Consider the following 27,564-nt stretch of genomic DNA (forward strand, 5'->3'; position numbering starts at 1 on the left):
GTGCAGCAGCCGGTCCGGAGCTGGGAGCCTGAACGAACCTGATGGAACCCACTGCTCCAAAGGGGCTCTGGATCTGCCACGTTCCACCCTGGCCCCTAGGAGTGGGCACGGCTGGGAAGGAAAGGGGGAGCTGCTCCAGGTCTCTGGGGGCTGCGGACCTGGGAGCCACCGGTTAGGGGAGCTGAGGTTCCATTATCTGGTTTCCTGCCCAGAGAGGAGGTGGGAGGGCAGCCAGGTCTCACCTGAGTGAGGGCTCACGGCTCAGACCCCCGGCTGCTTCGCCTTGGTCTCTGCACCTCCCAGTCAGTGCTTCATTCTCTGCTGGCCCCTGAGAGTTTGATGGGGACTTTCATGGGCTAGCATGGGGGTGGCATCAGCAGAGATGAAGCCCCAAGATGGCTCACCACATGTCTGTCGAGTCTCTTACTCTGTGGCTGGAACACTCCAATACCAGGAGAAAATGATGCAGGGGTGTTGTAGCTAGAGTTGCGTCCAGTGCCTGAGACACAAATGGGTGGAGGGGGTTTGGGGAAATGGGGAAATAATAAATAATATGCAGTCAGTCTTAGTGTGTGCCTGCAAACCATGGCGCCATGATTCAGGTACTGGCAACTCGAAGCATATGGCAGCCCTGAGGCAACACATAAGATGGGGAAAAGGTGGTGCTGCCCATCGGGTAGAAGGGCCTCGCACTTAGAACTGCTGTCATGTGCTGAACACTGGGTGCTTTTCTTATGACGGTTCCATTCCTCACCATAAAACTGCCAAAGAAGGATTTCTATGCTCAGTTTGGAGCTGCAGACACTGAGGCTCAGAGAGGTTATGTAACTTGCCTGAGATCACACAGCTAGGAAGTGGTATATGTGGGAAGGCAGTCCTAGCTGTCTGACTTGTGACCTTAATCTCTACTACAATGTTTTATACGGGTGACTCTGCCCCACACAAAATCTGCAGGAAAAAAAAATACAGCCAATTACACGGTAGCTTACAGCCCCCCAGAGCAGGACGGGGTCTCGGCCAGCGTGCCGTGCGCTCTGCAGACACGGCTCAGCTCCTCTCTGTCCTTACTCTTGTCACATGACTGGGTGCTTGGTTTACGTGGCCCTGTCTTTACAAGTACCCAACAAGGTCTGACACTGTCCTGAGGGGCCAATTCTATGTCCTCCAATTAACTAAATCCAAATTAATTTAATTACAAATCCCATGACAAACCCAAACCAAACAGGAAGAAAGTTCTAGTCTAAGGCCATATCCTGTGTCCTTATTATTAAATTAGAATTGCCAGAAGCTCATAAAATTCTCAAACCGTAACATGAGAAACTGAAGGTAGACATGAGGAAGAACTTCTTATGGAAAGTGCTTTTCCGCCCTAGAGTGAGAGAGGTAGAGAGAAGTGTTTCCCTGAAAATGGGAAAGATGTCCCCTGGGCCAGAGTCAGGTGACTGAGCAAGGTGCCTCTACCTGGCAGCAGCAGCTAAACGCTGGTCCCCCACTCCCCACCCCCGGCACACACCCCCTGCCCAGACCCCCGGCACACACACAGCTTTTGCTACTGCCCTCTGTGACCCTTTGGCAGCCGTTCCCCGTCTTGTCACAGAGGGATGAGCAGCTGACAGGGGCGTGGATCTGCGCTGAGACTGTGTGTTTGCTTAGGGCTTTCTGGGTGGGGGAGGCAAGCCTCGCATTCAGCCCCGGGATTACGGGATCCTGAGGGCTTCTGCTGCTCTCAGCCCCAACCCTGCCGAGTGGTGCGGGAAGGCGCTCCCGCCCTCCCTGGCCATGCCGGTGCCCTCCCCTTATTGGGTCAACCTCGATGGCCCCACCGGGCCTGAGTCACTCTGAGAGAGCCAGAGCCAGCATGGGGATCAGAGATTGTGCAGAAAAGGGCTGTCAGCATTTCAGGAAGCGGTCAGGGAGGGCGATGGAGTATGGGGACTCCTGGGAACTAGGCGTGGGGGTCTGTGCCCGGGGCTTCCTCTTTCCCAGGGCCAGAGAGCAGCCTCTCCTGGGCCCCTGTGGTGGGCGTGTGCAAGCAGGGGCTTCCCGGTGTGTTCTGGCAGCAAGAACATCCTTGCAAACAAAGCCACTGTGCAGCTCCGTGTGCGAAACAGACAAGGAGAGACGCTCCGGTTGGCGGTTGGCGCTGAGGAGGGGCCATGAGCCTTCTCTCCTGCTGACGCCCCCTGAAAGCAGCCCCTGGGGTCCTCAGGCTCCAGGAACTCCGTGTGGAAACCCCTGGGTCGGGGCCGTTCCCATCCTTCAGTGACTATTTCTGAGCAACACGTTGTTAGTGGCTCCTCCTGGACTGTGATTGAATCTCTGAGCTTTATTGCATGACAATTGAAACTGTCTCTATTGTTCAGTTTTTAAGCTTTAAATATAATTTCAATGAAACTATTTTTTTTTACTCTGCCATTAGTTCACTGTGGCTTTTGGACAAGTTCTTCCCCTCTCTGAGCCCCCCACTGTGAAGGTCACAGGCAAAGTAATGTACTTGTAAACCACAGCATCCAATTAAGTGTGAGATTTTATTAATGATGGGATGTGGGGGCTGAGAGAGAAATCGCCTGACTCCAAGAGGATGAGCTGGGAATCCGGAGCAGGGGAAGGGAAGCAAAGGGTACCGATTCTTGTGAGGCCGCCATAAGCCAGATGCTTTACTCACGTTTTTATCACAACTCTGCTTTTACAGAGGAGGGCACTGAGGCTCAGAGACGTTAAGTAACTTGCCCAAGGTCACACAGCTAGTAAGTGGCAGAACTGGGATTTAAACCCAAGTCTGCCTAGTTCCAGAGCCTCAGATCTCTCCACTGAGCAAGTCATGCTGCCTGCCCCCCAGAGTGTGGAGGGGGAGCTAAATAGGCGCCAGGGGGTGGGCTGGGTAGTAGGCAGCCACTCAGAGCTGGGCCCTGCCTGCAGCAGCTTCCATATTCCCTCTGAGCCTCAGTCTTCTGGGAACTCTGCAGGAGCACTGGAGTGGGAATGGTACTGAGCTACCTGCTCAAGCTGGCGTGGTGACTGGGACAGTGTGTTTGCTATTGTTGCCTCAACCTTCGGGGCATGAATCGACTGACACAATTTCAGTTCCAGGCAGGACAGACTGCAGCCACAGACAGCTGGCTGTAGTTGCCGTTTATTGATTGAGACACATCACAGGCACAGACAGGGCCGGAGGATGTGGGTAGATTCAGGGAGGGGTAGGTCTGGTGGGGCACCGGGTAGGTTGAAGGGTCTTTGGGGACCACTCCTGACTTCCCTCTCCCCTCCCCCAGCCTGCCCTGAACTCAAGGCAGACAGACAGAGAAGGTGAGGGAAACCATGATGGCCTGGGGAATCCAGTCTCCTCTCAAGGATCAAAACGTAATCCCCCTCACACCTGTAATCCTAGCTCTCTGGGAGGCTGAGGCGGGAGGATTGCTCAAGGTCAGGAGTTTGAAACCAGCCTGAGCCAAGAGTGAGACCCCAATCTTTACTAAAAAAAAAAAAAAAAAAAATAGAAACAAATTAATTGATCAACTAAAAATATATAGAAAAAATTAGCCAGACATGGTGGCACATGCCTGTAGTCCCAGCTACTCGGGAGGCTGAGGCAGGAGGATCCCAGAGTTTGAGGTTGCTGTGAGCTAGGCTGACACCACAGCACTCTAGCCCAAGCAACAGAGTGAGACTCTGTCTAAAAAAAAAAAAATGTAACCCCCAAATCACCCAGGCACATCACTCAAGCTGGTGACTTGAACTAAAGATAAAACCGAAAACTTGAGTAGACCCAAGCCCTTCCTAAAATGTAAATTGTATGCAAATATCCTGGTATAAAATATGCTGGATTTGTGGTCCCCTGGGCTGCTCCTGCTCCTAGGAAGGTGGGTGGGGAGGGCAGCAGGGGAGGGTGAGTGGGGTGGGGAGAGGATGGCAGGGGCCCCCAGTGTGCAGGGCTCAGCAGCTAGTATCTCCGGCTGGACGTCTTGACCGTGGTGGTCTTCCGCAGGATGGAAGTGCCCCCAGAGGCCAGCCCTCCCTTGACAGTGCTGTAGCCCCCACTTGTGCCGAATCCGCCCTTGTTGGCCCCCCCACTCCCACCCAGGGAGATGCCACCCCCAAAGCCAGCTGCGCCACCTCCGCACACAGTAGTGGAGTTGCCCGTCACAGCTGCAAGACAAAGGGTTTGCATTAGTCAGAGCGGCCATGCCAGGAGGGGGCTGGGGGCACCCAGAAATCAATGAGGGGTCAGAACAACATCCAGCAGCAAAGCCACGAGAAATGGACAGAGAGGCCCATATAGGCAGCTCATTGTCTGGAACCCTCTGAACCTGTCTCCAGGGGCTCAGATGGAGGGAGCATGCTTTGGGCCAAGCCCAGGCTGCATGGACTGAGCAGAGTTCTGGGGCCAGGCCAGGGGTGGGTGAGCACAGGGCAGCGAATACTCACAAATGCTGACTGTACTGGGACACTCTCCAGACATCCTGGGGGAAACAGAAAGGCCAGGAGAGGGTCAGTGGTCCCAGGAGCCCAAGTGGAACCCTCTCTCTCCCTCTGCCTTTACACTGGGCCACTCAGTGGGTCCAGATGACAAGACCAGGAGACACGTGAAGTCTGTGCACATGGCTGTGCCCAGGTCCGAAAGCCAGAGCTGCAGAGGCCGTGCCACCCCCATCCTCTCTTCCCTGTCCTCTCCCCCTCCCAGGCAGCGACCCCACCCCAGTGGGCCCAAGCCCATGGCCAGACAGAGCTGCCCAGTGTCTGCCCACTGGCTCTCTTTCTCGTGCCTTCCCCAAGGATAGAGATGATGGATTTTTTCCCAAAGCTTCCACTGGCGGTGAAATCAGGGGGTGGAAGGGGAAGCTTCATTCTTTACTGGGCTGCCAGCCACCATAGGATTAACAAGGGCAGTGCCAACCAAGGCGAGAAGCGGCAGAGGCAGCGGACGGGAGAGTCTTCCCTGAGATGAGTCGGGAGCCTGCTCTCTGGTCCCCCTCACTCCCTGCTCTGGCCCAGAGCAGAGTACTCGGGCTGTCCCACAGGGGAAGCCTGGGAAGCCCTCTCATCGGGGCAGGAGGGGCCACCACCTGCTCTCCTCGCTCTCCAGCAGCTTGCGGTAGGTGGCGATCTCCATGTCCAAGGCCAGCTTCACATTCATGAGGTCCTGGTAGTCACGCAGCAGCCGGGCCAGGTCCTCCTTGGCCTGGTGCAAGGCCACGTCCAGATCCCCAAGCTTCTTCTTTGCATCCTTGAGCGCCAGCTCCCCACGCTGCTCTGCCTCTGCAATGGCCGTCTGCAGCTGCTGACACTGCCCCAGGGTGAGAAGTGTTAGGAATAGCTCCCAGAGTCATCCCATCATCTCTCTGCACTCTAGCCAGGCATCACCATCCCCGCACCCCTGCCCCTGACCAACTGGGAAAGAAGAAATATTCATCTGAGATGCTATTCATAAGAGATGCTATTACACAAGTGGGATCAGGTAGCACCACTGGGAAAGTCCTTACTGAAGTCTAACCTCAATTCCTCCTGCTGTAGCTCAGGCCAGTGCCCAGAAGAGACAAAATAAGTAATATAGCCTCTCTACTAACCAAATGCTTCATTTTGATCTGGACAAGAATCCACATACCCTAGATGGGGTCAGCATCTGTGACCTGGACCCTTGAACCCTTCGCTTCCTGCTCTGCCCTCCTGGAGATGGAATGGGCTCCTTGAAGGAGGTCTCCCCACCTGCTCTACCACCTACATGCTATGTGACCTTGGACAATACCCCCGCCCCAGGCCTCAGTTCCCTCCCCTGTGAAAGGAGCCTGTTGGATCTTGATGGTCCAACATTTGAGTGCGTCCCATCTACCAGGAGAAGAGCAGGTCTTGCCCTCTGGCCCTGCCAACACCACGCCTGACCCCCAGGCCCCAGGACGAAGCCCACCTGCTTCTTGGCTGCATCTGCTTCACCCTGCAGCCTCTGAATAGTGCGGGTGAGCTCAGCAATCTCGTTCTTGGTGTCCCGCAGGTTGTCCCCATGCTTCCCAGCTGTCACCTGCAGCTCCTCATACTGGAGGCCAAAGAAGTGGCAGTGAGTTTTCAGACAGCCCTGGACCACATGGGTAACCACTGGCACAGAGCCCACCCTCGCAGCTGGAGGCCCTTATGCAGGCTGAGTGTATCCAGTCCCCAGGGTTCCAAGGGTCCCAGTGGCCCAGGCCTCTCACAATGGGGGAAGGTCTGTGTCCAGTCCCAGCCTGAGCCAGCATTCCGCTCACCTTGGTCTGGTACCAGGCCTCAGCCTCCGCCCGGCTCCTCTGGGCAATCAGCTCGTACTGGGCCTTGACCTCGGCGATGATGCTGTCCAGGTCCAGGTTGCGGTTGTTGTCCATGGACAGCACCACATTGGTGTCAGACACGTGGGTCTGCACTTGGCTCCGCTCCTGAAGACACAGAGACAGCTGCCACCAGTGCCCCGCCCCCAGGCCCCAGAAGGCAACAGGGGATGGAGGGCAGGGCCCCCAGGGGGCATCAGGAGGCCGGTGCCCAGGGCACAGGCACAACTGCAAGGAAAGGCCTCAGTCTCCCCAGCTGTGAAAAGGGGGCTCCTCAGGCTCCCATTTCAACAGGCCCCATTTATTTTTGTGAATCTGTAGGCTTCCAAGAGATTCAAGGAGAAGGGGGAATTGCACTTCCTGAGCTAACTCAGGTGCCTGGCGCTGTGCCAGCAGCACCCTCACTTAGCCCTGTGTCCTCAGGACACCCTGTGAGGCAGGCAGGCCCCCAGCTGGCCACAGTGAGTTTGTGCAAATTGGGAAAAGTCACCGCCAGGCAGAGCAGCCTGTCCAGTGCCAGCCAGTCGCCACCCACACCGTCACCTGATGGTCCTGACCAGAGGAAAGAGGCTGGGAGAGGAGACGTCACACATCCGGGGACACCAGGGACAAGGGTGGGGCCCAGCCTAGAACCAGTCAATTGAGCCACAAAGCTCAAGGGTTTCCTGTAGGAACACTGATAGGCATAGACGGTGCGATGTTCCTGAGCCCACCGCTTCCACACGTGAACAGGCGTTTAAAGATGCCGTGGGTGGCAGGCTAGGTGACGGGGAGTGGAGGGCCTCTGTGCTCTGGCCTTGGGACCTGCTGTGTCGCTGGGTCAGGACGGCACTGGCCACTGGGGCCCTGCCCCCGTCCCTCCATGGTCCTTCCCGCCCTGGCACCGACACATTGCCCTGAGCCCGGCTCTGACAAATCACTCATCACTCGGCGCTCCTCAGAGGCTGCCTCTGAAAGTCAGCACCTTCCACATCCTGCCTTGACCCCAGCCTCTCTCACACCCCGGCCCTTCTCGGCAGCCCGGGGGGTGGTGACAGATCAAGACGCGCCCCACTCGCCCAGCAACTCGCCCCACTCGCCCAGCGTCGCCGTGGCTCAGGCCTGGAGTCAGACACTCGACAGGCGCTAACTCATGACCTGCAAGTGACTGAGCCCAAACCCCGGTCTCAAGTCTCGGCAGTCTGACACCAGAACCTGGGCTGACAAGACTAAAGTAGAGAGAGACAGAAATAAAGAGAAAAGAGAGAGAGAGATCCCAGAGCCAAGACCAATACCCACACTGACATCGAGTTGGATTGTTAAAGTAGACTGTCTTGTAAAAGGTGGAATGGTTGAGCAGGGGTAGCCAAGCACTAAAATGTGTGGTTTGGGGAAAGGTCTGAGTTTGGAGACAGACAAGCCCAAGGTCAAGTCCACAACCTGACATTCACTACCTGTGGGCTGAGGTGGCCACTGAGCTCCTCGAGGCCCTAGTTCGCCCTTCTGTAAAATGCCCTGATAGCACCTCCCTCCCGCAGCTGCTGTGAGGACTGAGGTTCAGCGATGGCCCAGGGCAGGTGCTCCGTAAAATGCGCTCTCACTGCTCAGACCAGCCAGGTGCAGGGGCCAGAGGGGCAGAGCGGAACCACCAGAGGAGGGCCTGGGTCCCGCCACAGAGGCTGCTCTCCTGCCCTCTGAGGCCCCAGTGATGGGTGGTTCACCCTCTGGATTTCCAGGAGATCTGGCTTAGCCAAAACTAGATCATGAAATCGACTACTGAGTGCCACACTGGCATTCATGACTAGCAAGTCCATGAGGCGGCCTGGCAATGACAATACCAGCCTTCATTCTTACCCCGGGAGGCACTGCCAGGCCATAAGGAGCTTTGACAGGCCTGACTTGCTCCACGCTCTCCTTCCCTTTCCACCCCACGCAGTCGGTGCCCAGCCTACACACCAGCTGGTCCCTAAACAGCGTGCTCTGTCATGCCGCCCGACACTGCACAGGCGGGGCCCCTGGCTGGTGGGCCCTTCCTTCAAGACCCAACTCAAATGTCATCTCCTCTGAAGGCTCCCCCAGCCCTCCCAGGAGGATCAGCCTCGGCCTCCCCACGTGCCACTGCACCTTGTGCCTGTCCCCAACCTGGCTCTCATCACTTGATACCCCAGTTCCCAGAGAGCAGGGACTTTGTCTTTGTTGTTCTGTAGAAGGTACTCAGTAAGTATGTGTTAAATGAACAAGACATAGCAAAGAAAGGGAATGCTGGGTGTACACAGTAGGAAAGCCCATTCCTAAACATCCAGGGAAGAGGGGGAGACAGACTAGAACCCAGAGGGACAAGGAAGCCCACGAGTGACCCTCAGTGATCCCACTAAAGGAACTGGGGAAGCACCTAAAACTCAGCACAGTGCCCAGGACACTTGCCAGCAAGCTCCGCCCAGACAGACCACGCAGGGGTGTGGACGGGGAGCAGAGAGGGCGAGGACACTCAGGGGCAGTGCCAAGGACAGAGGACAGAGGCTGTCAGACGAACTCTAGGCAAGAACAAAGGAGGTGGCACTGGCCTAGTCCCTACGGAAGGCCAACAGCTCAACTGCTTTGTCATTTGCCTCCTTCCTATCAAGGGGAAGAGTCATCAGCTGGAAAGGGCAGGAAAAATGCTTGGGAGGAAATGGGAACCCAAGGCAGACACCGAGACTCGGGCAGCCCTTGGCCGTAGGGGAGATCTCAGGGGTCCAGGCCAGAGCAGCACATCCACACCCCCAGGGCTCTTGGGGGGCACCCTGGTGGTCCTTGAGAAATACAGAGGGAAGGGGAGGTTCCAGAACCTCAAACACAGAAAATAGCCTGACTTTCAAAGGGGAGAGATTTAGAATTCTCCAAATTAAGCTTGATATCAACCTTCTACAAACATGTAGAATGAATGTGTATAGGAGGCATGAAGCCATCTAGAGCTCCCTAAGGAAAAGTCAAACCACAGGATTTCATTTTCTTTTGTAATTATATTATCAAATTGCTAAAGGCCTGTCGTGGACATTGTTTGACCAAGCCTTTCTTTCACAGCATTCTTGAAAATAAGACAGAAAAATGTAGTAAGTGTTGACAAATCTTCCCTGCCCATTGGCATCTCACCATTTCATAGATCTGCCGCAGGAAGTCAATCTCCTGGGTCAAGTTGTCCCCTCTGCCTTGCAGATCCATTCGGCCCATGTACGCGGCATCCACATCCTGGGGTGAGGGAGGGAGCAAGGCAGATGCTCGGCCCTCCGGGATCTCACCTCTGTCCGAGTCGGCCCAGCACCTTGGCAGCGAAGGGACCCTCCACCCCACTCCCTGCCACCCTGCTCACCTTCTTGAGCACCACAAACTCGTTCTCCGCAGCAGTGCGCTTGTTGATTTCATCCTCGTACCTGTTACACACACACAGAAGACTCAGGCCAGGCCCACCCCAGTCCTGCCTTTTAGGTCCTGGAGAATCCTTGATGGGTCCTCCACTGGCCGAGAACACCTTTGGGGAGCAGTTCTTTAATGCGGCTGACCAGTGAAGAAACTTGGGGGTACTGCCTTTATTTAAACATTCTCTCTCCCCACCCCCTTTTGAGGAAAGAACACAGAACGTGTGCGATAATCTGGCAATCGAGAGCCGCCATGTCTTTGGATCTGAGCCCTTAGGCGGCTTTGGGAACCAGTAAAGATGTGGCAAAAGTCACTGACCTTTGTGTCCACTTTCAACAACAGGACATCACTGAGCTAACTCCTCCCCAACCACTTTTACTGAGACTTTAAGGTGTAGAAATCGCCACTGTCAAGTTATGGGAAAAGTTATAAAAAATTGTGCCTTAAAGTTATAAATATACGTATCAACCAGCCAGACTATGTAAACCTAATTTGGAGCTTGATTCAAACAAACTGTAACTTTAAAATTTGTGACATTTATGGGATGACTGGAAATTCAAAACTTACTGGATATTTGATAATATTGAGGAATTATTATTTTGAAAGTTTTAGATGTGATCATGGCATTGTATTTACATTTGATTACGTCAATTTATGTGCGTGAACTATGTGAATGTATCCAGTGAAATATTTGTGAATGAGATGATAGGATGGCCGGGATTGGCTTCAAGGCCATAAGAGAGGAAGGGACGTGAGGAGGGATGGAGATGAAAGAAGACCGGCCATGAGCTGATCGTTACTAAAGCTGGGAGATGATAACATGGGGGTTTATTATACTGTTCTCTCTACTTTATAATAAAGACCTCTTAAAATTACAAACAATACATAAACACATGCCAATTCTCCAGATGGCAGCAGGTCCTAGACCAGAGCACCCAAGGGCACCAGCTCTGTCTGGGGTGGCCTTCTCTGGGGAGATGTCCCTTGCTGCCCCCTCCCTGTCCCCACATGTCCCCAGTCTGTCCAGCTCTCCTCACTTGCTCTTTACGTCCTCAACGAGATCCTGAACATTCCTCAGCTCCGAGTCCAGCCTCCCCCGCTCGTTCTGCAAATGACCAAGCGTGTTCCGCAGGCTGCTCAGGTAGGCCTCAAAGAGGGGCTCCAGGCTGCTCCTGGTGGCACCTGAGTTCTGGCCCTGCTCCTGCAGCAGCGCCCACTTGGTCTCCAGCACCTGGTTCTGCTGCTCCAGGAACCGCACCTGAGCCAGAGCAAAAAGGGTGGGCTGGTGTCATCCCTAGCCACAAGAGGGACCAAGACTGGACTCCCCATCCGAGGGCATCACGGGGCTGTGCAGCAGCGCCCACACCTTGCTGAGGGTAGGCGCTCCTGAGGAGAGCAAGCTTTGCTGGAAATGGCAGCCCAATCTGATAACAAGGACTCTAGAGAGTTAACATAGAAGCCCCAGCTCAGTCATTTACTAGATGGTGACCTTGGTCACTTCTCTCTGGGTCTCCCCTTCTCACCTGTCTTGGGTAAGCTGGGCTAGATCAATGTTTCTGAACTCTAATTCTGCATCAAAGCCAACTATTAAACATGCAGATGCAGGCTGGGCATGGTGGCTCATGCCTGTAATCTTAGCACTTTGGGAGGCTAAGACAGGAGGATCGTTTGAGGTTAGGAGTTCGAGACCAGTCTGAGCAAGAGCAAGACCCCGCCTCTGCTAAAAATAAAAAAAATTAGCTGGGCATGGTGACGCATTCCTGTAGTCCCAGCCACTCTAGAAGCTGAGGCAGGAGAATCACTTGAGCCCAGGAGTTTGAGGTTGCTATGAGCTAGGCTGATGCCATGGCACTCTAGCCCGTGTGTCAGTGAGAGACTTTGTTTAAAAAAAGAAAAATGCAGATGCATACACACACACACTTAGAAATAGAGAGAAAAAAGCAAATGTGGCAAAATGTTTAAAATGTCAAAAAATCTTCCTAGGTGAAAAAGTATACAGGAGTATGCTATACTATTCTTACCATTTTTCTGTAAATTCAACATTTTTTCCAAAAACAAGGTTATCTTAAAAATACTGAGACTCTACCTCTATAGACTCAGAAGGAGGCTCATAGTGTGGGTTTAACAGGCCCCCTGGGGGCTCTGTGTCCAACCAGGGTTCCAGGACAACCTGTCAGATGCCCAGCTCTCAGGCGGTAATCGTGAGAGCCTGAGAACAGTTTCAGTTGTTTTGACCTCTGGGACAGTCCCACAGAAGAACCAGAAGTCACTAGGGGACAGGTGAGGAGGTGGGCGGACAGCTTGCTTCACCCTGTGCCATCCAGTCTCTCCAGGTTCCACCTGCACAGCACCCAGGGCCACAGCCACACAGCATGGGAGCAGCACGCAGCAGGGGCGCCTGCCATAAGGAGCAACAACACCTACTGGTGCCAGGACCCTGGGGTCTGGGGGCCTGGGTCCCAGTCCCACCTTTGCCTCCAATGACCTCCACGATCCTGGACAAACCACTTGACCTCTCCAGACCTCAGCTTTCTTGCCTCAGAAATGGGCACATCACCTACTCTGACCCCTCGTGGGACCACTGTGAGTATCACATGAGAAGGGGTATGTGAACATTCTTTAGAAAAGCACACATCACTGAACCAAGGTCGGGTCGTCCACCAGCGCTTTCCCACCTGCCTGGACGCAGGGCCCAGGTGGACAATGCCAGCAAAATGGACAAGGCAACGCCAGGGAGCAGCATGAGAGCTGCCCTCATCCACCTGGAGGCAAGGGAAGGACTCAGGACACTCCGACCTGCAGCAGGTCAGACCCCTCATCCCCAGGCACAGCAACCTGGTGACCGCCCTCCTCCTCATCTACCCCAAACTCAGCTTCTTGGCTCAAACAGGGAGAAGGAAAAGGAGAATCAAAAGAGAGACTTCCCCAGGGACCATCCCCAACTGGGTTCTGATCGCTGCATGCCCTTAGGCCTCCTCCAAGACTGAAAGAACGGGACAGACAAGTCCCCATACCCTTAGCCTTGGACAACTTGTTTGGCTCCTGAACCACAGTTTCCACCACTGTAAATTGGCAAAAGACAATGAGGGCTGCCCCGCCAAGAGGAGCAGTGAGAACACTCCATCTTTAATTGTGAGCTGAGGCTTCTGTAACCGTATCATGACAGCCGTAGGAAAGGCTCCAACACAGGCAAGGTGGGCTTGGCCAAGAGGCCTCATGAGTAGACCAGAGATTCACCTGCATGGTCCCAGTAAAGACCCAGGAGACGGTCTCCACCATCCACCTCCCAGCATCCCAGGCTCCGAAGTCACTCCAGCAAGCCCACACCCCACAGCACACAGGCTAGGACAGCCCCTGCCCAGCCCGCTGTCCCTTAGAGGCCCTGCTCCAAGGCCCCCACCTCCTTCCACCTTGACCCACCTTGTCGATGAAGGAGGCGAACTTGTTGTTGAGGGTCTTGATCTGCTCGCGCTCCTGGGTGCGCACCCGCTGGATCTCCGGGTCTATCTCCACATTGAGGGGGGTCAGCAGGCTCTGGTTGATGGTGACCTCCTGGATCCCTCCGGGAGGACAGACAGGCCCAACCGTCTGCCTGCCGGCACCCAGGCCCACAAATGCCCCGCTGCCGAGGCCAAAGCCTCCCAGACCCCGCCCAGAGGTGGCCGCTCCCGCCACACTGACCGAGATGCTCCTGTTGCCCCCCAGGTTATAGAGGCTCTGGCTGCCAAAGCCACCCATGCTGGGGCCACGGCGGGTCCCCCCACCACTGCCACTGCTGCGGGACACTGTCACCGAGCTGAAGCTGGTGCGGGCCCGGGACCCGCCCCCACCACTGGCAGAGTTGGAGCTGAAGCCCCCTTTGGTGGTGTATGTTTGCCGAGACCTGGAGGACATCATGGCTGTCAGAGGGGCTGGAGAGCAGGCTGAGAGCTGGGAGGAAACGCAGTGCAGTGCTGGGCCACCGATGGGCTTTTATTCTTCCCCCAACTGGCCTGGTTCCGGGCCCACAGCGCTCCTGCCCCATCGCCCCAGGAGGAGAGGAGGGGCCCTGTGGGCTGGGGAGCGCCCCCTCCCCCAGCAGGAGGAGGAGCCACTCCCAGTTATCACCTGTGCTCCAGAGCTGGGGCGGGATGCCACCTTCTCCCCCCTCGGGCTCTCCTCGCTTGGAACGGGATGATAGGGCTCCCACATTCGCCCCCACCACCCAGGGGCTGACTTGGTCTCCTCCCACCCAGCCCTGGTGGCCCTGTAAATGGGGCTCTGTTTGGCAGGGTTTGTCCCAGGCCCTGTGGTAAGGCTAGCCCAGGGCCCCAGGCTGTGCAGGTGGGAAGGGAAGGCTTGTTGGGCAACGGGCTGCTGGAGAGAGCGCCCAGGCGTGCTCCTGTCCCACCCTCCAGCCCACAGCCTCACCGCTCCTTGGCCAGGGGTGGGGGGGCACAGGCAACAGGGGTCACTGGAGGCAATCTGTGCATTTGCCATACACTGGCAGGCAGTCCCTGTGCAGGACAAGGTGGATCTAAGGACAGAAGGAGGGTCCCTGCCACCTGTCAGGCCCAGGCACTTGAGGAGAAGGTAGAAAAGGCCTGGGCTTCTTGGGCAGGGCCTCCAGCCTGGGACCCAGCAAGCTGAAGAGAGGCCAGGGGGTTTGACCCATCACCTGAGACCCCTGACCCTCTGCCCCATGGCAGAGCCTCCTGCAAGGGCCCAGCCACTTTGGAGGGAGCTGGAGGCAGGTAGAAGACACACCCCATCCTGGGTGGAGATAGGTACAGACCCAAGAAGCAGGTGTTCAACAAAAGCCCATCATTCCCATCTTCCCCTGCCCACCAGGAGCCAGATGTTTGGTTCGGAAGGGGGGTGCTCCTCTAATCGCTTCACAAAGTCCCCCCACTCCCTACACACGGCAGGCTCCTGGGGCAAAACACAGCCCCCAGCAGAGACGTAGAGACTTCGGACGTCAGGGCTGGGGGATTGGGGAGGTGACTTTAGAGACTGACCCTCCTCACCCCCTTCATCTCTCAGCAAGAAAAGGGGCCAGAGAGGACAGAGACTTGCCCGCCTGAGGGAAGGAGCAAGGACAGCACTTGCTGGGCTCCGTACACCCTGCCAGGCTGGAACTGGGCCAATTCGATTCACCAGCCTAGGCCTCCGTAGGGTCCCCACAAAGAGGGTGGGGGATCCCCACAGCTGGGAAGAGCCCACTCCAGGCCAAAGGAGGCTGCAGGATCTTTCCCTAGGCCCCTGGGAGGCTATGAGTGGCTCCCACAGGGGTGGGGTGGGAGCACTTGCAGAACTCAGCCCTGAAAACCCAACAGGACATTTTACTCCACTGGGAGTTAAGGTACAAGCATTTGGGGGAGCTGAACTGAGAGACATATCCCCACTCTACTGTGTGTCCTCGGGCAACCCTCAACCTCTCTGGGCATCATTTCCTCTGCCGATGAGCAGTGCCCGCCACAAAGTCCTTTGGAAAAGCAATGGCATGTGATCCCTGGACTGAGCTGTCACTTCCCACTGAACTTTGTCTCCTTTCCTCAGGCTGCGATCACTTTCTCAGCTTCTCTTATCTCTCCCCAGGCAGCGTGGGACAGGGAGGTTGAGTGGGCCAACCTCCAGGATGCGGCTGGGGGCAAGGGAGTGATGTCAGCCCTCTGAGTCACAGGTGGAGGGGTGGTGGGAGTGGGCGCTGGTTGGTAAACATGAATTCCACCCCACCCCAGAGACTGACATTCACGCACACCAGTCATTCACACGTAGCCACCAAACACGCTGTCTGTGCCAGGTTTTGTGCTGAGCGCCGGTGACAGGCACACAGGTAGCCCAGGGCCACTCTCAGGAAATTCACAGCTGCTGCGTGGAGGCAGCCTCGCTCCCACCCAGGCAGGGCAGTTCGCCGGTCCCGGTGCAGACGGGGAGTGGGAAGCCACTTTGGCTCCTCCGGCCCTTATCTCCACTCCACTTCCATACAAGACATCCACGCTCAGACCTTCTTTCTGCTGCCCAAGGAAGAGCAGTTTCCTCCCCTCGTGCCCTCCACAGAGAGGGAGAGCTGCCCCCAGCTGCTGCTCTTTCCCAGATGGCTCCCTCTCTGGAGACTGTCACCTGCCCAGAGTCCCTCCGTGCCAGCAGAACACAAGAGCAGAGGGGGTTGGAGGCTGCTGCTGCCAAGGGCAGGCGGCGAGACAGCTGATAAGGTCAACTGAGCACCTAACATGCACCAGGCTGGGTCTGAGCAAAGGAAAGACGCAGGTGCCAGGAGTCCCCATGGAGGGGAGGGCTCTCCACGCTGATGATAATCACTACTGCAGTCTGCACGGATTGTGCATGTGCCATGTGGCCGGCAGTGGCCTAAGCGCTTCCTGTGCCGTTGCATATTGAGTTCCCATGCCACTGCGCTGCACCACCTCCTCCCCGCTCCGGTCCCCTCCTCCTCTGACCTTGGCTGCTCCCTTGCTCTCTGGCTTCAGGGTGGGTTGACTCAAGGGAGACATCAGCAGGAGGTCAGCAGGTATCTCTTCCCAGCTCCCTCTGTCCCAGATCACTCAGGCCACCCTCTTGGGCAGTGGCTGTAACCCACTCCCCAACCCTGATCACAGCTTCTTCCAGGTGACCCCTCCACAGTGCCAGCAACTCTATTTTTTTTTTTTTTTTTTTGAGACAGAGTCTCACTTTGTTGTCCAGGCTAGAGTGAGTGCCGTGGCGTCAGCCTAGCTCACAGCAACCTCAAACTCCTGGGCTCGAGTGATCCTTCTGCCTCAGCCTCCCGAGTAGCTGGGACTACAGGCATGTGCCACTATGCCCGGCTAATTTTTTATATATATATATCAGTTGGCCAATTAATTTCTTTCTGTTTATAGTAGAGACGGGGTCTCGCTCTTGCTCAGGCTGGTTTTGAACTCCTGACCTTGAGCGATCCGCCCGCCTCGGCCTCCCAAGAGCTAGGATTACAGGCGTGAGCCACAGCGCCCGGCTCCAGCAACTCTATTATCTGGTCACTCCACTGCTTCTCTCGTTCTTCAGCTCTGTGTAAGGTGACCAGCGCACCCCAGTTTTCCCAGGCCTGCCTTGTTTCAGCACTGAAAATCCCCTCGGTCCTGGATAAACCAAGACAACTGGCCACCCTAGCTCATGGCGGGGACAGCTTCCTGCCAAGGCCAGTCTCTGGCCTCTCCAGCCTCCGTTTCCTCAGCCCCACCCCCACCTCTGTACCGAATCCCTTCATTTTTAGGGGGGAAAGGGAAACTTCCTCTTCACCCTCAGAAGATTTACTAAAAAATAAACTCACAGAAATGCAGATTAATAGCAGAAAAAGTATACAATTTTATTAATACCATGTACATGGAGAGAACCACAGAGCGATCACCCAATATCCCAGTGGGGTACAAAGGCTTATATATCCTACCTCTTAGGGGCAAGGGAGATGGGAAAGTGTGGATGATTTTAGGGGGATAGTAAATTATTGTTAGGGGAATTCAATGGGCTTAAGGAATGTACAATGGTCTGGGGCAAAATCAGTTGGGCCTGCAGAGTGGACAATGGTTTGTGACAAAAATCCGTCCAGATTTGTTGACAAACTTTAGTCTTCCTTCCAGTGATGTGGGTTCAGTTCATGAAAACTCAGGGAAGGGACCAGAGGTGATTGTTTTACTGTTTTCCTCTTTTGGTGGGTTGGGACTTCGGGCAGATAAAGGAACTTCAGGCTGTGTTTTGGGAGAGGTAGAGGACTGGGAGATTGAGAGGCTGGGTTGAGGGAAGCAATTGTTCTCCTTGTTGGGTCTTTCTGGTCTTTCTGTAGATAAGGGGAAAGTCTCTTCTAGTGTCTGTTGATCTATAGGGGACTTTAATTCAAAATACTTCTCTTTTTTTTGAGACAGGATCTCACTCTGTTGCCCGGGCTAGAGTGTCAGGCTAGCTCACAGCAACCTCAAACTCCTGGGCTCAAGTGATCCTTCTGCCTCAGCCTCCTGAGTAGCTGGGACTACACCCGTGTGCCACCACCACACCCAGCTAATTTTTCTATTTTTACTAGAAATGAGATCTCGCTCTTGCCCAGGCTGGTCTTGAACTCCTGACCTCAAGCAATCTTCCCACCACAGCCTCCCAGAGTGCCAGGATTACAGGCAAAAAATACTCTTTATGCTAGGGAGCCGTATTCCCTGCACTCCTTCACATCAAAATCCACTGAACTCTCTCAGGCTTTCGCTTCCAAGATAATAAAGAAAAGGAACAACGGTAGTTCCAAAAAGGGCCGGAGCCATAAGCAGCCTATTCACTGCACAAACTGCACCCTAGATGTGCCCAGGGACAAGGCCACAAAGAAGTTCAACACTCGAAACATAGTAGAGGCCGCAGCCATCAGGGACATTTCCAAAGCCAGGCTCTTCGACATCCGTGTGCTTGCCAAGCTGCGTGGGAAACTCCACTACCACGTGAGCCATGCCGCTCACAGCAGGGCTGTTAGGAATCGATCTTGTGACACTGCAAGGACACCACATCACCATCCCGATTTAAGCCTGTGGTGCTGCCCCATGGCTTCTGCCAAAGCCCACGCAAGGGGCTGAGTCCCTGAGCACTGAAGAAAGGCTATCCTCTGGGAAAAGAATAAAATGGAAACTATGCCATCTTTGAAAGTCAATTGAATTGGGCTACCTTGGGTGAATTTAGTTTCCTTCTGGATCCTGAATGGCACAATCGACATGCAATCCTGTGAGGGAGGTATTGTAATTAATCTCTTTTTACAGATGAGGAAACTGAGGCACAGAGAGGTCCAGCCACTTGGTCAGAGCCACACCCCTCGGAAATGGCAGAGCTGGGACTCGAGCTCAAGAAGGAGCTCACATTCTCACCCACCAGTGTCTCCTTTGCGCAAGGCTCAACAGCCTTCTTGGATCATTGTGATGGAGTGACCCAGCCCCCAAAGCAAGGAGAGGAACAGCACGACCTCTTGCAGCCCAAGCTACAGAGCTGGGAGTGAGCCACATCCCCACCTGGGTCTGGAAAGGCTGAAGGGGAAGGAACAGCCACAGGAGCCCACACGCTGCTGGGGCAGGTGGGAGAGGTGACCTGCCCAGCCCTCCCTGGCAGCCAGCCCTGACTCCCACACTCTTGGCTTCCTGCAGAGCTTCCTGAAGGGGGAGGAAGGAGATGTTTCCAGCCTTGTGTTCAGACTGGCTTGGGGATGGGCTGGGAGCTGAGGGGTAGGAGACAGTGCCAGCACCAAGCCCCCATCAGAGCCCCCAGGCACAAGCTGAGCTGCACATCCCCCTCCTGGGTGCAGGGAAGGACCTGCCCAGAGGTCTCAGGCTAACAGAGAAGCTCAGAGCCCCAACTGAACCAGCCAGAAACAGAGCTTGAGACAGCAAGAAGTCTAGCCAGACTGTGCCAGGGACAGAGAGGGTCCCACAAGTTCAGACACGGGGAATGAGGGAAGGTTTCCAGGAGGAAAATGTGCAGAGTTGGGAAGAAGGAGGAACAGGGACGAAGGCAGCTGCCCAGGTCAGGACTAGATCTTCTTATAATTGACAAGGAAATAAGCTACAAGAGCGGCCAAAACATCAGTGGAGGTGTAGGAGATGGAGGGCATCCCAAGGGACACACTGGAGGGTTCGAAATAATCCCGCGACACACTGATTGGGATGTGGAGTGAGATGCCCATAGGACACGCTTGGACAACCACATGCTCCACACCGCGCCTCCTGCACAGCGGCACAGCTTGCGTGCTGCTGGGTGAAGTGTGCCAGCCGGGGCGGAGCTCAGTTGCTGGAAGCAGTGGGAGAGAGGCTGCATATTGCCAAGGGAGCCTTCGTCTCTGCCTTCAGCCTCTCCTCTGGATGTCCTGTGATCCCACATTTAAGGCTGCTGCTTAGCATCACTGCTAAATTGCTATCCTGCCAGGCCCCCTGTCCAGGAGTGCGAGGGCCAGGTGAAGGCTCAGAGGTGAGAGGGGCGGGGAGATAACAAGAACCAGGCTTGCTGCCCTGGATGGAGGTGGGGCCAGGGCATCACTGGGCTGGGACTGGAAGAAGGGACAGGGCACAAAGGGACCTTGCCACAAACCCACAGTTCCCAGCACAGGGCATGTGAATTAGTCACAGGAGGCCAGCCTCCGGCCCTGGAGGCCCCAGGCTCCAGGAAGGGAGATCTGGCTCTCAGAGGTGGGGGAGTTATGTCGGAGACAGCGAAGGGAGACGGGGAGGGAGAGACGCTGCCCCCACCGCTTGCCAGAGTAGCGCCAGCCCTAACACAGTGCCTCCAGTATGGTTCATACTGAATAAAATTTGTGAGAAGAGGGATGGAATGGGAGCGGGGGTGAAGAAGAAAGACCCACCCCAGGGTGCCAGCTGGGTGCTTCCTCATGTCACAGGAGAGCTGGAGAAACAGGCCCAAAGAAGGGAGGGAAGGGGATGAGGGTTCTTGGTTCCAGCCTCCAGGCTCTGGTCAGTGGGCCCCAGGCCTCTCCCTGTCCCCTGCAGGACAGCATTTGGAAGGGGGGTGCAGTCTGCCAAGCCCGACCTGGAGTTTTTCCAGCTCAGCCAGGCGCCTTGAGAAGAGTGAAGGAGATAGGCTGGAGGGCGGGGCACCAGGCGCCTTGAGTCGGGGGGCGGCAGCAACAAACAAATGAGATGCAAACCAGAGAGCAGACCAAGGCCAGCTGGGTGACTGCTCAGAACACCCAGCAGGGCCACTTTATTGACCTTTACAGAGTCCCCTGTGGGCTGGCTTGGGCTGTGGGCAGGGGACGCAGAGTTGGCCCTGCAGAGCCGGGTGCCGGGGTGGGAGCAGGCTGAGCAGGCTCAGGAAGGAGGTGGCTACAGGGTCACTCAATACGTGATGGACGTCTTTAGACTTGACTCGACTGTCTTCTTCAGGATGGTGCGGCAGCTAGAGCCGGAGCCGGAGCCAGACACAGAGCAAGACCCCCACACAGGCCCCTCCTTGGAGCCCAGGATGGCGCTGGAGCCTCCAGTCACGATGCTAGAGCAGTAGGACCCAAAGCTGCCTTTCCCGCCTCTGAGTCCACTACAGCCCCCCAGGCTTCCACCAGCTCCTCCAGACACGACGGTGCTGCCTCCTACGACAGCTGCCAAAAGACACACCAGGGTCACAGCAGGGTCCTCAGTGCCCCATAGAGCTCCCACTCCCAAGTCCCCTGATACTCACAGACAGTGACCTGGCTGGTGCACTCCCCAGACATCCTAGGGGAGAAAGGACAAGAGCAGGATAGGCTAAGAAAAGCTGCCTCCCCATGTGCTTGCAAGCCTCTCAGAGCAGGTCACCTACCCTCTCAGCAGATAAAATCCACAGTCCCCCAGCTTAAAATCCCCCCCTGCACAGTTGGTTGCCCTTAGTGACTTTCATTGTCGGGAAATCTCTCAGAATCCCCTTTAGCAAGGAGAGCGCTGTACTGGCATCCCATCCTCAGCCCCCACCTCAGTCCCACATGCACCTGTCCCTCCAACCTGCCCCCACCTGCACTCCTCGCCCTCCAGCAGCCTGCGGTAGGTGGCGATCTCCACGTCCAGGGACAGCTTCGTGCTCATCAGCTCCTGGTAGTCGCGCAGCTGCCGGGCCAGCTCCTGCTTGGCCGCTCTCAGAGCAGCCTCCAGCTCGTCCAGCTTGGCCTGCGCGTCCTTGAGGGCTGCCTCCCCGCGCTGCTCAGCACTGGCAATGGCGGCCTGCAAGTCAGCGTTCTGGAACGGGAGAGAAATGAGGGAGAAAGTGGCTGTAAGCCCCACACGGCCCCCGAAGCATCCACTGCAGATACAGCCTGAAGGCTGGGGTGGCTCACAGCCTCATGAGCTCGGAATTATCCGGGACCACAACCCTGCTTCCCCTTGTCCTCTCGTTCCAGGGAGAATACTGCTTCCTCTGCTTCCTCGTCTCATGTAGTAGGTTGAATGATGTCCCCAAAACTTTCATGTCTACCCAGAACCTTGAATATGACCTTATCTGGAAGTAGGGTCTCTACAGATGTAATTAGTTAAGGATTTCATGATCATATCACACCGTATTTAGGGTCAGCCCTAAAACCAATGACTGGTGTCCTTAGAGGCAGAGGATAGGACAGTGACAGGCACAGAGAGAAGAGGCCATGTAGTCTCAAAAAAAAAAAGAAGAAGAGACCATGTGAAGATGTAGACAGAGGTCGGAGTCATGTAGCAGGACTGCCAAGGGACTCCTGGAGCCACCAGAAGCTAGGATTGCCCCAAGCACCTTCACATGGAGCACGACCTGCCAACCCCTTGATTTCAGACTTCAAGTCTCCAGAACTGCAAGAGAATACATTTCTGCTGTTTTAAGCCACCCAGTGTGTGGTCCTCGGTTACGGCAGCCCTAGGACACAAATGCACATCCTTTGCCACCTCCCAGGTGATCTTTCCCTCTTTCCTCACACCCTCAACCCTCCGCACTTTATTGAAGTCTCTGCCAGGTACTGAACACTCTTCCTGCCCCATATGGATCAGTACTACAAGGCTACAGGACTACAGGACTACAAGGCTACAAGACTCATCTTGGGGGCCGCTATGGTGCTTCATATTTCTTTCTTTTTTTTTTTTTTTTTTTTTTTTTTTTTTGAGACAGTCTGGCTGTGTTGCCCAGGCTAGAGTGCCGTGGCATCTGCCTAGCTCACAGCAACCTCAAACTCCTGGTCTCAAGCAATCCTTCTGCCTCAGCCTCCCGAGTAGCTGGGACTATAGGTGCTCACCACCAGGCTTGGCTAATTTTTTGTTTCTTTTTTAGTTGCTCGGCTAATTTTTTGTATTTTTAGTAGAGACAGGTCTTGCTGTTGCTCAGGCTGGTCTCAAACTACTGACCTCAAGCAATCCTCCTGCCTCAGCCTCCCAAACTGTTAGGATTACAGGCGTGAGCCACTGTGCCAGGCCAGTGCTTCATTTTTCTAGAACAGTCTTATTTCAAATACTTTGTCCTATTCTATTATCAGAGTTTATCAAATCATGTGCCTCAATTTTGAGTTTGAAAATATTACCTCTTTACTTACCTCTCCAATCTAATATTACTAGAAAACTCCTAGGGGAAGCATGAGATCCTTATCTAATTGGCCTTACAGTTGATTGATCCTCACATCTGACACAGAAAAGAAGGAATTCCCTAAAGGCGCTCATTATTCTATTCCCACCCAAGCACCCTGTCGATGGGAACATGTTCTCACTCTAAAGATGAGGAAACTGAGGCTCAGAAAGGTGACACGTGGCAGAGCCGGAACCCTAACCCCTAATTCCGGCTGAGTTCATATAAGATGGGGCTTGAGGTTCTCTCCTCCTCAAATTAGCCAAAGCTCCAGACAGTTATTAAGGTCCCTTGACACAAACTCACTGGTGCCCTGACTGGGGAGAGGGAAGCCAGGAACTGGGGACAGAGCCAAAGGCACAAAGGCAACAAGAGTGTTGGGAGGGCCCTGGGAACCCTACCTGCTTCTTGAGGTTCTCGATCTGACTTTGTAGCCTCTGAATCTCCTGGTGTAGCTGGGAGATCTGGACTTTGGTTTCCTTCATGCTGTCCCCATGAAGCTGGACAGACACCTGAAGCTCCTGGTACTGAGAGGAGAACAGAGATGACATAATTAGTCGAGAAGACTGCCACCTTTGACCCCAAGGCCGCAGGAAACACCATCTCCCTGGTGTCTGGAGACGCCTCCGCACATCCTCATTGGAAATGTGGGTTAAATGCTGGCAACAGGACATGGTGGGACGTGCTTACAGAAGTCCAAGCTTCTCTTCCATAGTTTCCCTGCATTATTCCCTCCTGGAGAGGGGAAATGGTCCTGCCCACCCAGCCCAGACCTTCGGGCAGGTTATTGGAACTGCCCCAATGGGACTGAGGTGGGCGACCACCCTGGGGTGTGAGCACGGAGACCCAGCCCTTTCCAGCATGGTGTGGCCCCAGCACCTTGGTCTGGTACAGCGCCTCCGCCTCGGCCTTGCTGGTCTGGGTGATCTGCTCGTACCGGGCGCGGACCTGGGCGATGATGTCGCTGAAGTCCAGGCAGCGGTTGTTGTCCATGGACAGCACCACAGACGTGTCGCTGACCTGGGTCTGGAGCTGGCCCAGCTCCTGCAGGGAAGACCGACTCAGCATCCACCTGCTCCCTGGCTCTCTCGCCCCTCGGAGCCCAGGGTCGGTGGGCAGGATTCCTGCTTTTCTGCCCCCATTTCGTCAGCAAGCCACCCTCATTCGCACTGGGTGGCATTGAGTATGTCCTGCACCCTGCCCTCCGTGAGGCCTGATCTCCTCATCTGAAAATGAGGGCCAACAGAGGTGCTCTCGAGTGACTCTTGCAGCTTGGACATTAAAGGAAAATGGCCTGCAAGGCCGGAAATCCCCGGGTCCCGTCACTCCTTGGAGCTCTCATCACACTCCTCTCCCACTGCTGGCCCCCTGCATCTCCTCAGAGACGGTATGCCCCGGCTGTGGGTTCCACCTGGAACCCCAGAACCACACCTTCTTGGTGAGTCTCCTTGGCTCAAATCTCATCTCCTAAATAAGACCGGCCCCGAGCACACTATTTGCGATTGCCACCTGCCCCACGTTTCCAATCCTCCTCTCCCTGTTCTCATTTTCCTTTTTTCCATAGCATGTCTCACCATCTAACATACTACATAATTTCCGTCTTTGCTGAGGCTAGTGCTTGTCCGTTTCCCAGCAGGAAGCGAGCTGTGTGCCATTTGTCGGCTTGTGCACGGAGGTACCCCAGTAGCTAGTGATCCGCAGTAAGTTCGCCACAGTCATTGATTGTCAAATGACTGGCCCACCTGGAATCTGAGCCAGCCTAACAGGCATCCCTCCTGGTCACTGCCCCTGGGGCCACAGGGAGCTCGCCCACCCTGTCCCTCCCCGTTTCGCTCCCGCCTGGCCTGGGCAGAGCCTCACTTCTCCATACAGACGCTTCAAGAAGCAGATGTGCTCTCTCAGAGCCGCCAGCTTGCCTTCCAACTCCATCTTGCTCAGGAAAACTCCATCCACATCCTGGGGACAGGGAGACAGAACCCGTGTGCCTCTCACTTCTCTGTGTGGGCCTACTCAGGAGCTCTGTTTACACACTGCCCGCCACGCACCCACCGCTGTCTCCGGAGACCCCGTCCTCCCTCCTCCAGCCCCGCCCTGCCCTGCTCACTCCTTGGCCTGACACTGACCCACACCGCCTTCAGGAAACCTTCTTCCCTGATTAATCCAACCAGTTCTGCTGCTTTCACTCCCTCCCCACCCTCTCCTGCCATGACACCAGAGCTCATCAGCAGTTCCTCAGTCAGGTGCCGTCTTGGGGCCCTGTGCCCATGCAGCTGTCCCACTTCCCTGGGGCCTGCATAGAGTGGCAGCACGTCTTGAATCAGGACCTCCCACCTCTGCCCTCCCAGCCCAGGACCAGGCCCCATGCAAGGTGGGTACTCGGGACCCAGTGGGGCACGTGGCCTCCACCCTCACCTTCTTGAGGACCACAAAGTCATTCTCAGCCGTGGCGTGCTTGTGGGCCTCCTCCTCATACCTGCCAGGTGAGTAGAAAAGGACATACTTTTCCAGAGCCTGTGCCCCTGCCTCCAAGCACGACCCGTGGAAAGGACCCGCTTGCCTTTAGACGCTCCCAAGCAGGACACATGCCAGCCCTCTTCTCTCCTTTCCTACTTGGAAGTTTCTGCCACATCTTAGCTATGTCCCTGTGCCACTCTCTCAGCCCATGTGCCCTTGCTGACAACAGCCATGTGACATCACAGCATATAAGCCACATTCAAATGCCTTTTCTCACTCACTGCTCATAACCTCCACCTGGGGTGGGCAGTCTGGATTTTATCAGAGAGAGTATATGCGTTGGCCAAGATCCCACTGACAGTGCGGCTGCCACAGCAGACCTAAAGCCGGGGTCTCCTGGCCCCAGTCCTGTGGTCCTTCCAGAGCCTTCCTTCCTCTATCTCACAGCCGATCCTCCCAGAGCCCTGGAGGTCAGAAGGCAGATGACATGTTCCCAGCTTATAGACGTAGAAAGCTAGGCTGGGAGAGGTGACATGCTCTGCTGCAGCCACACTTCTACTCCTTGCTCACAGTGTCCCCAACTCAAACCTCCTGGTAGTCCACACCACCAGATGACCTAGGTGGGGAGCCCAGAGCCACAGCCAGCTGTGAATCATGCCTTGAGCCTGTGGATGGTCCCTTCCACCCTGAGACCAGAGAACATCTGAGTCACTTTAGTCCATAGCCTGCTAAACAGGAACTTCTCGAGAAAAACCCACTGAGGCATTGTGTCAATAAGCCCTTCCCAGTCCTGACCAGGAACATGGGCCCTCGTGGCTGGGGCCTGTAGAAAACGGGCTAAGAGCCACAAGAGAAGGATCTCCCTGCCCTTCATCCAAGGTCCTCCAGACCTGGGCAGGGGGGCTGTGGGGCCTCCTTTACCTGTGGCGGGGGGCACCCTCACAGGCAGGCCAATGGGGATGCAGAGGGTGGAGGGGAGGCCAGTCGCGTGTCACTGGGCCTTGGCGTGTGGGAGACCCCTGGTGATACACCCAATCCTCGTCCTCCCAGACCCCGCCTGTCCCCCTGGGGGATCCTCAGGTTGCCTACTTGGCCTTGTACTCCTCCTCCTGGTCCTGGCAGGCTTTCCGCTCAGCATCCAGGGCCCCTCGGTCCCTCTGGAGCTGCTCCAGCTGCTTCCTGAGCTGGGCCACGTAGGCCTCAAAGGCAGGCTGCAGGTCCTGGGGGCTGCCACTCACGCCCTGCTGCTGCAGCAGGTGCCACTTGGTCTCCAGAACCTTGTTCTGCTGCTCCAGGAACCGCACCTGCGGCACAAGCAGAGGGTCCCTAGGGCTCCCGTGGGACTCCCTAGGCACAGCCCCTGGAAAGCAAAGCCTCGGGGCCCCTCAGTCAGCCACAGCTTTCCCCTGCCTCCGAACCTAACCTGGGTTTGGGGAGCCTCATGCCCTTCGGTGAGACTAAGCACATCACAATGACTGGACAGACTAACAAGGAAGGTCCTCCTGCTGTTCTCTGGCCGGCTGTTCTCTGCCCCAAGCCCAACTGTGGAACAACAGGGCCTCAGCATAACCAGAAAGACCCCAGTCGGACCACAGGAGGGACTTCCTTGTCCCAGAAGTGATTAGAAAACTGGTGCAAGGATGCCAGACTTCCCCATTCCCAAGCCCATCAAGAGCAGCTCCTGTGAGCAAGGCACAGAAACAGGGGCCAGGCTGAGTTGACCCTCACCTTGTCAATGAAGGAAGCGAACTGGTTGTTGAGAGTTCTGATCTCTTGGGTCTCCTGTGTCCGCACCACCTGGAACTGGGGGTCAATCTCAATCTTCAATGGGGTCAGCAGATTCGGGTTGATAGTCACTTCTTGGATGCCCCCCGGAGGGCACAGGGAAAACCCAGACCTGCCACTCCCCTCCCCAGACCGCACCCCCAGCCTTCCTCCTGACCCCCAGGTCCTCCCACGAGATCCCCCAGGGCACCCCCTGGAGGAACTGAGGCTCCTGCTGCTGAAGCTGCCCCTGCTGCGGCCCCCTGAGCGCCCAGAACAGGCTGAGCGAGCGCTGAAGCCCCTCTGGGCCCGGCACAGGGAGAGAGACATGGCAGAGACAGGCAGTCGCACGGCTGCAGATAGACGAATTGCCAAGGTGTGTGAGTTCCTGCCCTGGGGCCCCGGCACGAGACTTTTATCCCCTCCCATACTTGGGCTGGGCCTTGGAGAGCAAGATGCTCTTGACCTGACTGTGTCTGTCACTTGGCTCCAGCTGACTTACTGTGACACACTTGGAGAATAAGCATCTGGCACGTGCAGAGCCCAAGGAAGGAGACCCAGACCCTCCCCTCAGAGTGCCCAGGCTGGTGGAGAGATAGGCATGACCCGAAAACAAGGAAGCAGACAGGGGAGACTCAGACTTCAGCGC

The 27,564-nt window shown here is 55.8% G+C and overlaps 2 protein-coding genes across 2 annotated transcripts; both read right to left on the bottom strand.

Annotated features, from left to right (window-relative positions):
• Positions 1-3,940: 3,940 nt before the first annotated feature.
• KRT79 (keratin 79) lies at positions 3,941-13,565 on the bottom strand. Its single transcript, XM_012763194.2, has 9 exons — positions 13,089-13,565; positions 10,706-10,926; positions 9,622-9,682; positions 9,405-9,500; positions 6,237-6,401; positions 5,903-6,028; positions 5,064-5,284; positions 4,426-4,460; positions 3,941-4,146 (listed from the first exon to the last, which is right to left on the bottom strand). Exons 1-9 carry the CDS (start codon positions 13,563-13,565, stop codon positions 3,941-3,943), a joined length of 1,608 nt encoding a protein of 535 aa, XP_012618648.2.
• Positions 13,566-20,329: 6,764 nt separating this feature from the next.
• KRT78 (keratin 78) lies at positions 20,330-27,305 on the bottom strand. Its single transcript, XM_012763207.2, has 9 exons — positions 26,880-27,305; positions 26,241-26,455; positions 25,110-25,170; positions 24,558-24,653; positions 23,577-23,741; positions 23,099-23,224; positions 21,138-21,358; positions 20,829-20,863; positions 20,330-20,748 (listed from the first exon to the last, which is right to left on the bottom strand). Exons 1-9 carry the CDS (start codon positions 27,243-27,245, stop codon positions 20,489-20,491), a joined length of 1,545 nt encoding a protein of 514 aa, XP_012618661.2. The 5' UTR covers positions 27,246-27,305; the 3' UTR covers positions 20,330-20,488.
• Positions 27,306-27,564: the final 259 nt, after the last annotated feature.

This window comes from Microcebus murinus, chromosome 10, assembly GCF_040939455.1.
Source record: "Microcebus murinus isolate Inina chromosome 10, M.murinus_Inina_mat1.0, whole genome shotgun sequence".
NCBI lineage: Eukaryota > Metazoa > Chordata > Mammalia > Primates > Cheirogaleidae > Microcebus > Microcebus murinus.